The sequence below is a fragment of the Triticum urartu genome, chromosome 2A, assembly GCF_056163025.1.
Source record: "Triticum urartu cultivar PI428250 chromosome 2A, HENAU_Tu73, whole genome shotgun sequence".
Lineage (NCBI taxonomy): Eukaryota > Viridiplantae > Streptophyta > Magnoliopsida > Poales > Poaceae > Triticum > Triticum urartu.
The window spans coordinates 745,887,552-745,901,953 of record NC_141874.1 but is presented as its reverse complement, the minus strand read 5'-3'; the positions used below and the strand labels follow the sequence as shown (position 1 = coordinate 745,901,953).

Here is a 14,402-nt window from a genome sequence, read left to right as displayed (position 1 = left end):
TAGTGATCCCACCTGAACCGAGAAGAAGCGCGTGGAGAAGTAGATGGAGTTGCTGCCCAGGGAAGGGAGGTCCCTGGCCGAGACAGACAGGCAGTCGTCGTACATGCTGAGGAACAAGGCACGGTCGCCGAGGCTGGTCACTCCTGCGTTTTGATTTTCGGCCGAAAAAAACGTATTTCGGCTGAATTTTGGCCGTCTCGCTAGGGGCCGATATATGGGCCTACCGGCCGAATAATTTTGCCCAGTTTGATTTTTTTGGCCCGGCCCAGCTTCGAGAGCCTTCCGGTTAGGCTTGTGCTGAGACAAAACCACGAACACAACAGCCTAACCCTAGAATCGCTCGTTTTCTGTCCCTCCTCCTGTGTGCGGCGCCGCCACTGCGCGAGCGCTTCCACCCAATCTCCCCGCCCTCCTCCACAGCTCCGGCCAAGGCGCAGACTTCTCCGGCCCTCCTCCATATTCCTCACCTCCATACCATCCACTTCCTGTCCTTTGCTTCTCCAAGACTGCAGCATGGTGCTCGGCGGCTGCGGCATCGGAGCTGATGGTGCGCGAGCCGACCAGTTCAACAGAGGCAGTAGCACGGGGCAGCAGCAGCAGCATGGAGGGCGGCCACTTGATCGGGAAGGTACAGATGTTCTTGATGCAGTTTCAGTACGTGCATGCAGTTTCAGTCTTCAGCAATTTGTCTCGTCCAAATACGTGTATGCAGTTTCAGTTCTTCAGCAATTTCAGATCGATGTTACTTTATTTCTTGGTTATAATCTGTGTCTACTTGTGCTGCTTTAGATTTAGGAGAGGTCCTTGGTAAATGGCTTGGCAAATGCATACATCATACGCGGGGAAAAAGTGAGTCTTGATGAGTTGAACGTATAGCATTGAGATTATTAATCTGAAATATACGCATCTGGTAGTCACCAAGGAGTCTCACAATGTTTTGGTTTGGTATATAATCTGAAACATACATGCATCTGGTAGTCACTAAGGATGCTCACGATCTGGTAATATTTATCTTAGTCCAACAAAAAAGTGGGTTCCAAATGTTATTCTGAACATCCTAAAATATATAATCGTTCCATAGATCTGGGTTGTGTGCTTGTTTTTGAGCTGTTGAGATGATGCTTGTGTGCAATATTAAAGTTTTTTTTATCACGTCCAACCACTGGCTTGTATGTTTGCAGAAGCATCTCATGTTTGAATTGATCATTTATTTAGATCTACAGAACGTCCAATAAAAAATCAGTTGTGTTACTTGTGTATTATTTAGATGTTGACCGATGGTTAATTTCAATGTTCAGCGGTACCATTAAGTGGTGGTTCTAGAACTAAGCTTTGCAGTATCTTTCTCAATAATAGATTATAGTTTTTGACTTGTCTTTTTGGCAAACTAGAGCATCAGGTTGTATATAAATTACTTATTCCTTAGTATCTAGACTAGAGCATTAAGCTGTACTGTTTTTTTTATAATTCATATGAGGACACCAAAGTAAGCATGTGATTTTCATACTCTTCATAACTGACCGTTGTTCTTTTGGCATGTGATTTTCAGGTCCTGGAACTGCAAATAGGAGTGGCAGTGGCAATCACGATGCAAATGCAAGTGGTTCCCAAAGATCTTGCAAAGGTATTACTATGCTATGCTTGTTCACACGATGCAAATGGAACCATATGATCTTGATTTGCTAGGTTCATTTAAAGTGATGTTGTTTGTAACTTTGCAATGCAGAAATTAAAGACAATAACTTATATGATCCTTGGAACCGTATGCCAAGTTTTTCTTCTTGCTTTAAGAAATTGATTATGATGAATAGCAATTTGTTTGGTTGGGGGACAATTTTTACTGCTATATCTGCTTGTTTGACTGTGATGCGCCGTTAGTCTCGATTGCATGCTTTGGGCTTACGGTTCCTGCACAACCTGGCAGTCAACAACTCAACATACCCAAGCAAGTCGACATGTCCAAGCACCTATCATCGACGGATCCGGCCGTCTCACTCCCTTCGGCCACCGGAGTCAATGGAGATGCCGGGGAGCACGGGCCACCAGAGTCAATGGAGATGTCGGATTCGTGCTGTCCAGTCACCCAGGGACTACGAACAAAAGCAGAGCATGTTGGCGGGGCCACTAGATCCAAGTTGCGCTTCCAAAGCTGCCAGCCATCGTCGGCACGAAGAGAGAGAGAGAGAGAGACTTTGGGGCGCATAAATCATGGGCAGAGGGACTCATGGTTAGAGAGAGAAGAAAGAGTTACTAGCTCGAACCCATCAACCTGTGCCTTGATTTGTATATGGCCCACAAAATTAAAACGTGGCATAGATCCCCAAAGCTCTATGCGGTCCAGAGAACGATTTCAGGTGAGCTCGAAAGCCAAAATGCCTCTCCTAGGCAGTCGTTTGAACTTTCTTGACGGATTTGATGTGCATATGCCATGGGTGCCCTTTTCTGAGACAAGACAAATCGAACGAGTTGATGGTTTTGAACTTTCGATAATACGGCGCCCAACTATTCGGCATGAGTGGTGAGCTATATCTAAAAAACAATGAACAGAAAGATCAGATGATGCCCAAAGTATATTTGCCACCTTACCAGAGATGATGAGGCGTAAACCCTAAACTACAAACTCTAGGCATAGTAGGGCGCATTCTTTGTGCGCCTTACAAGACTTTTGTTTTGCACCTTGGAATCGCGAGGAATCAGCAACTGGGCCACCTTGTTGATCTTTTTTCCAGTTTTTTGAACGATTTGGGGATGGAGTGGTACTCGTGGAACATTAGCCCTTTGGTCCACTTGCTAGGATGCATGGCAGAAAGTGAGGAGATGGTCGGCAATGGTGAAGGGCCGAACCGACGCCCGAATCCTTTTTTCCACATCGTGTATCTAGCACTGCGCCGCCAACTCCTCGGACCTACACCAATGGCCGTCTGCTAGTGATCCCACCTGAACCGAGAAGAAGCGCGTGGAGAAGTAGATGGAGTTGCTGCCCAGGGAAGGGAGGTCCCTGGCCGAGACAGACAGGCAGTCGTCGTACATGCTGAGGAACAAGGCACGGTCGCCGAGGCTGGTCACTCCTGCGTTTTGATTTTCGGCTGAAAAAAACGTATTTCGGCTGAATTTTGGCCGTCTCGCTAGGGGCCGATATATGGGCCTACCGGCCGAATAATTTTGCCCAGTTTGATTTTTTTGGCCCGGCCCAGCTTCGAGAGCCTTCCGGTTAGGCTTGTGCTGAGACAAAACCACGAACACAACAGCCTAACCCTAGAATCGCTTGTTTTCTGTCCCTCCTCCTGTGTGCGGCGCCGCCGCTGCGCGAGCACTTCCACCCAATCTCCCCGCCCTCCTCCATATTCCTCACCTCCATACCATCCACTTCCTGTCCTTTGCTTCTCCAAGACTGCAGCATGGTGCTCGGCGGCTGCGGCATCGGAGCTGATGGTGCGCGAGCCGACCAGTTCAATAGAGGCAGTAGCACGGGGCAGCAGCAGCAGCATGGAGGGCGGCCACTTGATCGGGAAGGTACAGATGTTCTTGATGCAGTTTCAGTACGTGCATGCAGTTTCAGTCTTCAGCAATTTGTCTCGTCCAAATACGTGTATGCAGTTTCAGTTCTTCAGCAATTTCAGATCGATGTTACTTTGTTTCTTGGTTATAATCTGTGTCTACTTGTGCTGCTTTAGATTTAGGAGAGGTCCTTGGTAAATGGCTTGGCAAATGCATACATCATACGCGGGGAAAAAGTGAGTCTTGATGAGTTGAACGTATAGCATTGAGATTATTAATCTGAAATATACGCATCTGGTAGTCACCAAGGAGTCTCACAATGTTTTGGTTTGGTATATAATCTGAAACATACATGCATCTGGTAGTCACTAAGGATGCTCACGATCTGGTAATATTTATTTTAGTCCAACAAAAAAGTGGGTTCCAAATGTTATTCTGAACATCCTAAAATATATAATCGTTCCATAGATCTGGGTTGTGTGCTTGTTTTTGAGCTGTTGAGATGATACTTGTGTGCAATATTAAAGTTTTTTTTATCACGTCCAACCACTGGCTTTTATGTTGGAGAAGCATCTCATGTTTGAATTGATCATTTATTTAGATCTACAGAACGTCCAATAAAAAATCAGTTGTGTTACTTGTGTATTATTTAGATGTTGACCGATGGTTAATTTCAATGTTCAGCGGTACCATTAAGTGGTGGTTCTAGAACTAAGCTTTGCAGTATCTTTCTCAATAATAGATTATAGTTTCTGACTTGTCTTTTTGGCAAACTAGAGCATCAGGTTGTATATAAATTACTTATTCCTTAGTATCTAGACTAGAGCATTAAGCTGTACTGTTTTTGTTTATAATTCATATGAGGACACCAAAGTAAGCATGTGATTTTCATACTCTTCATAACTGACCGTTGTTCTTTTGGCATGTGATTTTCAGGTCCTTGAACTGCAAATAGGAGTGGCAGTGGCAATCACGATGCAAATGCAAGTGGTTCCCAAAGATCTTGCAAAGGTATTACTATGCTATGCTTGTTCACACGATGCAAATGGAACCATATGATCTTGATTTGCTAGGTTCATTTAAAGTGATGTTGTTTGTAACTTTGCAATGCAGAAATTAAAGACAATAACTTATATGATCCTTGGAACCGTATGCCAAGTTTTTCTTCTTGCTTTAAGAAATTGATTATGATGAATAGCGATTTGTTTGGTTGGGGGACAATTTTTACTGCTATATCTGCTTGTTTGACTGTGATGCGTCGTTAGTCTCGATTGCATGCTTTGGGCTTACGGTTCCTGCACAACCTGGCAGTCAACAACTCAACATACCCAAGCAAGTCAACATGTCCAAGCACCAGCACCCGCACACTATCATCGACGGATCCGGCCGTCTCACTCCCTTCGGCCACCGGAGTCAATGGAGATGCCGGGGAGCACGGGCCACCAGAGTCAATGGAGATGTCCGATTCATGCTCTCCTGTCACCCTGGGACTATGAACAAAAGCAGAGCATGTTGGCGGGGCCACTAGATCCAAGTTGCGCTTCCAAAGCTGCCAGCCATCGTCGGCATGAAGAGAAAGAGAGAGAGAGAGAGAGAGAGAGAGAGACTTTGGGGCGCATAAATCATGGGCAGAGGGACTCATGGTTAGAGAGAGAAGAAAGAGTTACTAGCTCGAACCCATCAACCTGTGCCTTGATTTGTATATGGCCCACAAAATTAAAACGTGGCATAGATCCCCAAAGCTCTATGCGGTCCAGAGAACGATTTCAGGTGAGCTCGAAAGCCAAAACGCCTCTCCTAGGCAGTCGTTTGAACTTTCTTGACGGATTTGATGTGCATATGTCATGGGTGCCCTTTTCTGAGACAAGACAAATCGAACGAGTTGATGGTTTTGAACTTTCGATAATACGGCGCCCAACTATTCGGCATGAGTGGTGAGCTATATCTAAAAAACAATGAACAGAAAGATCGGATGATGCCCAAAGTATATTTGCCACCTTACCAGAGATGATGAGGCGTAAACCCTAAACTACAAACTCTAGGCATAGTGGGGCGCATTCTTTGTGCGCCTTACAAGACTTTTGTTTTGCACCTTGGAATCGCGAGGAATCGGCAACTGGGCCACCTTGTTGATCTTTTTCCAGTTTTTTGAACGATTTGGGGATGGAGTGGTACTCGTGGAACATTAGCCCTTTGGTCCACTTGCTAGGATGCATGGCAGAAAGTGAGGAGATGGTCGGCAATGGTGAAGGGCCGAACCGACGCCCGAATCCTTTTTTCCACATCGTGTATCTGGCACTGCGCCGCCAACTCCTCGGACCTACACCAATGGCCGGCTGCTAGTGATCCCACCTGAACCGAGAAGAAGCGCGTGGAGAAGTAGATGGAGTTGCTGCCCAGGGAAGGGAGGTCCCTGGCCGAGACAGACAGGCAGTCGTCGTACATGCTGAGGAACAAGGCACGGTCGCCGAGGCTGGTCACTCCTGCGTTTTGATTTTCGGCCGAAAAAAACGTATTTCGGCTGAATTTTGGCCGTCTCGCTAGGGGCCGATATATGGGCCTACCGGCCGAATAATTTTGCCCAGTTTGATTTTTTTGGCCCGGCCCAGCTTCGAGAGCCTTCCGGTTAGGCTTGTGCTGAGACAAAACCACGAACACAACAGCCTAACCCTAGAATCGCTCGTTTTCTGTCCCTCCTCCTGTGTGCGGCGCTGCCGCTGCGCGAGCACTTCCACCCAATCTCCCCGCCCTCCTCCACAGCTCCGGCCAAGGCGCAGACTTCTCCGGCCCTCCTCCATATTCCTCACCTCCATACCATCCACTTCCTGTCCTTTGCTTCTCCAAGACTGCAGCATGGTGCTCGGCGGCTGCGGCATCGGAGCTGATGGTGCGCGAGCCGACCAGTTCAACGGAGGCAGTAGCACGGGGCAGCAGCAGCAGCAGCATGGAGGGCGGCCACTTGATCGGGAAGGTACAGATGTTCTTGATGCAGTTTCAGTACGTGCATGCAGTTTCAGTCTTCAGCAATTTGTCTCGTCCAAATACGTGTATGCAGTTTCAGTTCTTCAGCAATTTCAGATCGATGTTACTTTGTTTCTTGGTTATAATCTGTGTCTACTTGTGCTACTTAAGATTTAGGAGAGGTCCTTGGTAAATGGCTTGGCAAATGCATACATCATACGCGGGGAAAAAGTGAGTCTTGATGAGTTGAACGTATAGCACTGAGATTATTAATCTGAAATATACGCATCTGGTAGTCACCAAGGAGTCTCACAATGTTTTGGTTTGGTATATAATCTGAAACATACATGCATCTGGTAGTCACTAAGGATGCTCACGATCTGGTAATATTTATTTTAGTCCAACAAAAAAGTGGGTTCCAAATGTTATTCTGAACATCCTAAAATATATAATCGTTCCATAGATCTGGGTTGTGTGCTTGTTTTTGAGCTGTTGAGATGATGCTTGTGTGCAATATTAAAGTTTTTTTATCACGTCCAACCACTGGCTTGTATGTTTGCAGAAGCATCTCATGTTTGAATTGATCATTTATTTAGATCTACAGAACGTCCAATAAAAAATCAGTTGTGTTACTTGTGTATTATTTAGATGTTGACCGATGGTTAATTTCAATGTTCAGCGGTACCATTAAGTGGTGGTTCTAGAACTAAGCTTTGCAGTATCTTTCTCAATAATAGATTATAGTTTTTGACTTGTCTTTTTGGCAAACTAGAGCATCAGGTTGTATATAAATTACTTATTCCTTAGTATCTAGACTAGAGCATTAAGCTGTACTGTTTTTGTTTATAATTCATATGAGGACACCAAAGTAAGCATGTGATTTTCATACTCTTCATAACTGACCGTTGTTCTTTTGGCATGTGATTTTCAGGTCCTGGAACTGCAAATAGGAGTGGCAGTGGCAATCATGATGCAAATGCAAGTGGTTCCCAAAGATCTTGCAAAGGTATTACTATGCTATGCTTGTTCACACGATGCAAATGGAACCATATGATCTTGATTTGCTAGGTTCATTTAAAGTGATGTTGTTTGTAACTTTGCAATGAAGAAATTAAAGACAATAACTTATATGATCCTTGGAACCGTATGCCAAGTTTTTCTTCTTGCTTTAAGAAATTGATTATGATGAATAGCAATTTGTTTGGTTGGGGGACAATTTTTACTGCTATATCTGCTTGTTTGACTGTGATGCGCCGTTAGTCTCGATTGCATGCTTTGGGCTTACGGTTCCTGCACAACCTGGCAGTCAACAACTCAACATACCCAAGCAAGTCGACATGTCCAAGCACCAGCACCCGCACACTATCATCGACGGATCCGGCCGTCTCACTCCCTTCGGCCACCGGAGTCAATGGAGATGCCGGGGAGCACGGGCCACCAGAGTCAATGGAGATGTCGGATTCGTGCTCTCCAGTCACCCAGGGACTACGAACAAAAGCAGAGCATGTTGGCGGGGCCACTAGATCCAAGTTGCGCTTCCAAAGCTGCCAGCCATCGTCGGCGCGAAGAGAGAGAGAGAGAGACTTTGGGGCGCATAAATCATGGGCAGAGGGACTCATGGTTACAGAGAGAAGAAAGAGTTACTAGCTCGAACCCATCAACCTGTGCCTTGATTTGTATATGGCCCACAAAATTAAAACGTGGCATAGATCCCCAAAGCTCTATGCGGTCCAGATAACGATTTCAGGTGAGCTCGAAAGCCAAAACGCCTCTCCTAGGCAGTCGTTTGAACTTTCTTGACGGATTTGATGTGCATATGCCATGGGTGCCCTTTTCTGAGACAAGACAAATCGAACGAGTTGATGGTTTTGAACTTTCGATAATACGGCGCCCAACTATTCGGCATGAGTGGTGAGCTATATCTAAAAAACAATGAACAGAAAGATCAGATGATGCCCAAAGTATATTTGCCACCTTACCAGAGATGATGAGGCGTAAACCCTAAACTACAAACTCTAGGCCTAGTGGGGCGCATTCTTTGTGCGCCTTACAAGACTTTTGTTTTGCACCTTGGAATCGCGAGGAATCGGCAACTGGGCCGCCTTGTTGATCTTTTTCCACAGTTTTTTGAACGATTTGGGGATGGAGTGGTACTCGTGGAACATTAGCCCTTTGGTCCACTTGCTAGGATGGCAGAAAGTGAGGAGATGGTCGGCAATGGTGAAGGGCCGAACCGACGCCCGGATCCTTTTTTCCCCATCGTGTATCTGGCACTGCGCCGCCAACTCCTCAGATCTACACCAATGGCCGACCGCTAGTGGTCCCACCTGAACCGCGTAGAAGCACATGGAGAAGTAGATGGAATTGCTGCCCAGGGAAGGGAGGTCCCTGGCCGAGACGGACAAGCAGCTGTCGTACATGGTGAGGAACAAGGCACGGTCGCCAAGGCTGGTCACCCGCGTCAGCTCTGGGTGGCCGCCATTGTTGTCGCGGAAGTCCATCGAGTAGATCGTGAAGGCCAATAGTTGCGGCTCAGATGGTGATTCTTGGGCGACGACACGTCGAACGACGAGCAGCATCTGTCCGGCCGACTCAAGGAGGTGGAGGGTGTCGACGAAGCGCCAAAAGAGCTCGGCTTTCGGCAACGTAGCTATCATGTTATCGAGCGGTGCAGCTGGTGCTTGTGTGGGAGGGTACAGCTGCACGATCTCGTCTGAGCAGAACCTGGTGGCGTATAGCCTTCCTTGGAAGAGGAGGGTCTCCCGGACAGGAGGCGTCATGCGGTGGAGGACCTCCCATTGGCCCGAGCCGGCCACGGCGGCGAGCACCACACCTCTGCATGGGAACCAGACCACGACGGCCATGGCGCTCCTCTTGCTGCTGCACATTGCGGCCTTCATGTCACGGAGAGACTCCATGTCCTTGATCTCCTGGTGGTACACGGTGGCGAGGGACGGGAAGTAGACGCTGGCGCGGGTGAAGGGGTGGAGCACACGGACGACGGTGTTGCGCTTGCGCAGGAGGACGAGCAGGCCGCCGCTGAAGCCGACGATCCTGTAGCCCCGGAGCACCGGCAGGGGGACGCGGAGGCGCCGGGCGGTGCGCGTGTGGAACATGACGATCTCGCCCGCGTCATCCGGCCGTACCGCGTCACCGTCGCAGAGCCTCGGGACAAGCTGCTAAGTACGGTTGCGTTGTAAGGCGTCAAACTCCTCACCGCCTTCATGGCTGGCTCCATGACTTCATGGCCAGCTTGGAAATTTGAGTTTTTGAGCGATGCGGATCAGTTGTAATCTTGGGCTCCGGCAACGGACCGGCACACAGCGAGGCCATGGGCATTCAGGTGACCGTGGTGACGGTGGGGGCATGGCACTCCACCTGTTCTTCGTCCTTGCTCTCCAGAAGCGTCCAAAAACGTCCTCCTGGTCTTGCATGGACCATCGGCTCTGTCAGATCGGTCATCTCCGGTGCCTTCAGTCGTAAATCCAGCTGCACACATTCGCCAACAACTACGTCATGTACATCAAGTTTGAATTGAAAACCTACCTCAATCATGTCGCCGTCCGGGAGATAATCGCCGGCGAGGCCGCCGTCGTTCTCCAGATCTAGAAGAGCCAGCCACCGCGAATGCGGATTGAATCGAAGACGTCCTTCGATCCAAATGCCCGGATCCGTCCCGTCGGAGAAGATCGCCCGCCATTGTGCCCATCGTATCTCCTCCCGCCCGATCTCACTGTGTGGCTGGTCGCCACGGTCACCGCCCGATCCCGTCGGCCCCTCCTTTTCCCCCGACGGCGCCGCCACGAGGGCACTGGGAGAGCGCGGACAGATCTGATGTGACCCTCCTGCACAGCCACCCGGCGAGGATCGAGGAGACGGCGGTGGTAGTCCGGCCGCCTCAGGCGGCCTCGTTTCCGCCTCTCCCTCTCTCATTTAGTGCTTGGTGTCCTTGATGACGCGGGACAAGCTGCTATGTACGGTTGCGCTTTAAGGCGTCAAACTCCTCACGCATCGCAGCTAGCCAGTTCAGATCCCGAAGGGCTGCGCAAGCGGAGGTGAGGAGCGGGGACGGGGCCGAGGTAGACACGGCACACGCGTACTAGGACGAAATGTCCCAGTCCGAGCCCGAGTGACCACACCGGTGAGATGTGCGGCCGCAGCCGGCGGAGCCGAGAGGGAGACCGGCGAGGAGGAGGTAGAGCCGGTCTCCGGGGGCTCCGAAGGGTCACCCGTGGCGGCGGGGACGTCCGAAGGGGCCGCGGCGACAGTGGCTGCTGAGGGGGCCGCGGCGACTGGGGCGCTGGCAGAGGCCACGGCGGCGTGGGCGGCCGAGGAGGCCGCGGCAACAGGGGCGGCGGAGGGGGCCGCAGCGACGGGGGCGCCGGCAGAGGCCGCGGCGGCGGGGCCCAAAATAAAAAGGGTGTGACCGGTATTTTGTCTCCTAAGATACACATACATACAGAGGGAGACAGACACTACAAGTGTGGCATACAAAACCCAGACCTATGTACATGTACACATGTTCAACAGAACTGACTGACTCTCTTATGAAGAACATGCAAATGGGGTAAGGCTAGTCACAATGGGCAAGAACATAGTCTAGTAACTTACACACTTCCCTAGACTATGTTACTACCTCCACAGTGGGTAGAAACATCTATGTAGTGTCATGCAACAATGTATTTATTAGGTTATAGACTCATTGTTTCTTGGAGTGTGTGATATTCCGGTAACTTAGCTAGTTACCACAAGCACCTCTCTCTTCATTAAATATGTGACACATAAGTAAAGTTGTATTGGAGTGTGTGATGTTACTCCTAAGTTCCTCACCATTGTGACCAGCCTAATGGAACCGACTGATAGATTGGGGGCGATGTTCGATGACTACACATTAAATCTTCAATTAATGGAAATCGTACTTGACCAGCTAACTCAGGGTCATGCTTGACCATAGCCGAATGATGCAAACCCAAAGAACCGATGCAACGGAAGCAAGGAACCGTGGGGATCCGAATGATGCAAACCCGAAGAACCGATTCAAAGGAAGCAAGGAACCGATGGTCAGTGCTGCATTTTGTCGATCGTTGTTTTGATGGCTTCAGTTTTTGGTTTTTTTGTGTGTGTAGGCTATATTCATCGTTCAAAAAATGCAACGCGTGACATTTTAAATCTTTCCCCAATATTGGATTACGTTAGTGTTGTTGCAAAAAGACCCTGTGTAAGTAAGTCTTGTAGAAGTACGGGTTGTTATGCCATATTATTTCTGCTTATGACAATCTGAGAGCAGTGCTAAATAATTCATAGCAAAGTAGATCATATGCTTGTTTTTTTTTTGCAGGATAAGATCATATACTTGTAGAAGTACTAGAATAGCTAGCAACAGAGTTTCTGTGCAGGAAGCGAAAGATATTCTCTTAGCTTCATGTTAGAACCAACAGAACACATGTGTCACGTGAGATTTGCGGCCTTTGCATTTCAAATAAGGAGTTTGGTGAATCATATTTCACTCTTCAGGATATTATTTTTTCATCACACAAAGGGAGAAAAAAATTAACCGCGCGACTGTGTGTGTATCGAGAGACAAATAGGAAAAGCAGTGCAAAATCAATCCTTTCATGACCATCATGTCTGGCACCTTTTTCTAATCTTTCCATCTCGCACTGTATGATATGAATATATGGTTTGTTGTTCACTTGAACTACTGATTTAGTCACTTCAAACAGCGAGCTAGTACAAAAAACATAGAGCAATTTCCATCTGGATGACCATGCCACGGCAAATGACATGACACAAGGATGCATGGTGGTATGGTTATACTACAGTACCAGCCTACCATCAATCTAGATCTTTCAGTTTGGGTCAAAATTCATGCTATCCTTGTATAGAAATTTCTCTTTTTTATTTCTTCAAACAAAAGAACATTTAGCATTCAGTTTACGTCAACTATACCCAAGTGACCCTTTTTTATAATCTTATTCCGATTTTTATGGAACATAAATTTGTTAAATTTCAAATGAGTTGTATCATTTTAAAAAAATATTGTGCCAAAAAATATGAATTTTATTTTGCGTGTGGTAGTACTTTTGTGATGTTGATCTGCCAAGTTTCGAGTTCAAAAGTTCTTTTATTTGGGAGAAACAATAAAATAAGACTATTGCTCGCATGAATTTTGATGCAAAAATGTACAGTAGTACAACAATAAGAAATGCGAGAACCTTCGAGAACATGAGCACCACGCCGAGCACGGTTGCAGAAAAGGCCAAAGCTGATGTTAGTTTGTTCACTCAGGCTATGAGGATGTAAGATAAATAGTTCAGAGTAATGTGAGGTTCAGCAGGTGTGTTTTCGTAACCGCTGTAATGGACAGTGTAAGACTCTATTTCTCTTAATGCAAAGCAGGGCTACTGCTGGTTGGTAGAAAAAAACTCATGGTCATTGGAACTTGCTCACGCAAAGTTTTTTTTTAAATGCCGTAGGTCGTACTAGTGCCATCTGGTCGAAGTGTTCTCGAAGCTTCACCAAACCAGCTGTATCGTGCCGCATTGCTTGTAGCAATAATGGTTCAGTTCATGACCTTTTTTCACGGAGAAGCCACTTGCATTGACCGTCTAGAATCAAATTCGAAAATGGGAGAACATATTTGAAAGCTGTCTGCAAACCGAGACACGGACTCGGCAAGAACCGATACATCTTGTCTTCAGAAAAATACTGCGAATCCTCAAGGGCCCTGCCAGGTTCTATCGCGATTACAAGGACTTTGACAGTATACTAGCATCACCGTTTTGTTAGCACCCAGCCCAGCCGTGCTTTGCATGACACCTTGGGGGCGGGCGGCGCAGCAGGGGGGCACTTGAACGTGGCCGCGGCTTGCGAGATGTCTGCGTAGAGTCGGTCACGCCTCCGGGTTGGGTCGGGCGTCGCCATCCTCGTCTGCCCGAGTGGCTGCACGAGCGCGGAGAGGAGGGAGGGTTTGTGGCGTGGGGTGTGCGTTCGCTTTTGATTGTCTGGACGGACAACGGGCAGACATCCGGACTCCGGCAAAGATCTTAGGTTTACTTCCAATTTAATGAAATTCAGACATGCAGATTGATGCGTGGATATTTGAGATATCTTGGATGGCAAAAAGTGTCCAGACTTCTTTTGCACACAATACATCGTGTGACGCGTAATGTCACTTGCAGACTAGTACTCTACACCACGTTGAGCATATATATCAGGCCAAGGAAGAGGTTAGCTGTGATCCCAACACTACATCACACTTGTCCTCATATTATATATGTACTACCTTTGTATCAAAATATAAGACATCCTTACAGTTCTGTTGGAAATATAAGCAATTTATCATATGATTTTCTGTTGGAAATATAAGCAATTTATCATATGATTTTATTAACAAAAACAGTAGATAAATCATGACTATGATAGTAGAGATAAGACAAATCATGCAATCCAACAGAGTATGCAAATGGCATCTGAAGTAGTGAATATGAACGGTACATTTGTATAACAGAAGCTAGAACAAGAAATTATGTCAGGATCTTAAACAGAAAGAACACGAAGACGTACGGAACAACAGGAGAAGCACTGGTCTTGGGGATGTCGTCCTCGCCGGCCATGTCGCCGAAGAGGTTGTCGACGTCAGGGAAGAAGTCATCGGTGTCCGTGCCTTCCATGATGAAGAAGTCAGTAGTCGAAGCGCTCCCAAAATACCTTATCACCCTTCTCCCGTACAGGACTCAAAGTGATTGGGTTTCGGAGGCCTACTGTCCCGACCTGCGGTGCACGCCGCAAGCCGGGATGGGAAAGATCGTAGCAGTAGTTCAGTGCTCAAGAACTTGGAGGCATGAGGAAGATATTGTTGTGGTGTGTCTCTTTGGAGAGGAGCGACCTCTCTTTTATAGGCACAGGAGAAGGAGGTGAATGGGTAGCGACGAGAGATGAAA

The 14,402-nt window shown here is 47.5% G+C and overlaps 1 protein-coding gene across 1 annotated transcript; it reads right to left on the bottom strand.

Moving 5' to 3' along the window:
• Nucleotides 1-8,480: 8,480 nt before the first annotated feature.
• On the bottom strand, nt 8,481-14,132 carry LOC147987618 (uncharacterized). Its single transcript, XM_087542451.1, has 5 exons — nt 14,026-14,132; nt 10,599-10,900; nt 10,006-10,064; nt 9,808-9,948; nt 8,481-9,635 (listed from the first exon to the last, which is right to left on the bottom strand). The coding sequence occupies exons 1-5, from the start codon at nt 14,130-14,132 to the stop codon at nt 8,481-8,483; spliced, it is 1,764 nt and encodes a 587-aa protein (XP_087398577.1).
• Between the last annotated feature and the right edge of the window lie 270 nt (nt 14,133-14,402).

Coding starts and splice junctions, on each gene's coding strand:
- LOC147987618 (XM_087542451.1), bottom strand. CDS start 14,132: ATGGAAGGCACGGACACCGATGACTTCTTCCCTGACGTCGACAACCTC. Junction 10,901..14,025: donor AGTGCTTCTCCTGTTGTTCC/GTACGTCTTCGT, acceptor TGTGTATCTTAG/GAGACAAAATACCGGTCACA. Junction 10,065..10,598: donor TGCGGCCGCACATCTCACCG/GTGTGGTCACTC, acceptor TGGCTCTTCTAG/ATCTGGAGAACGACGGCGGC.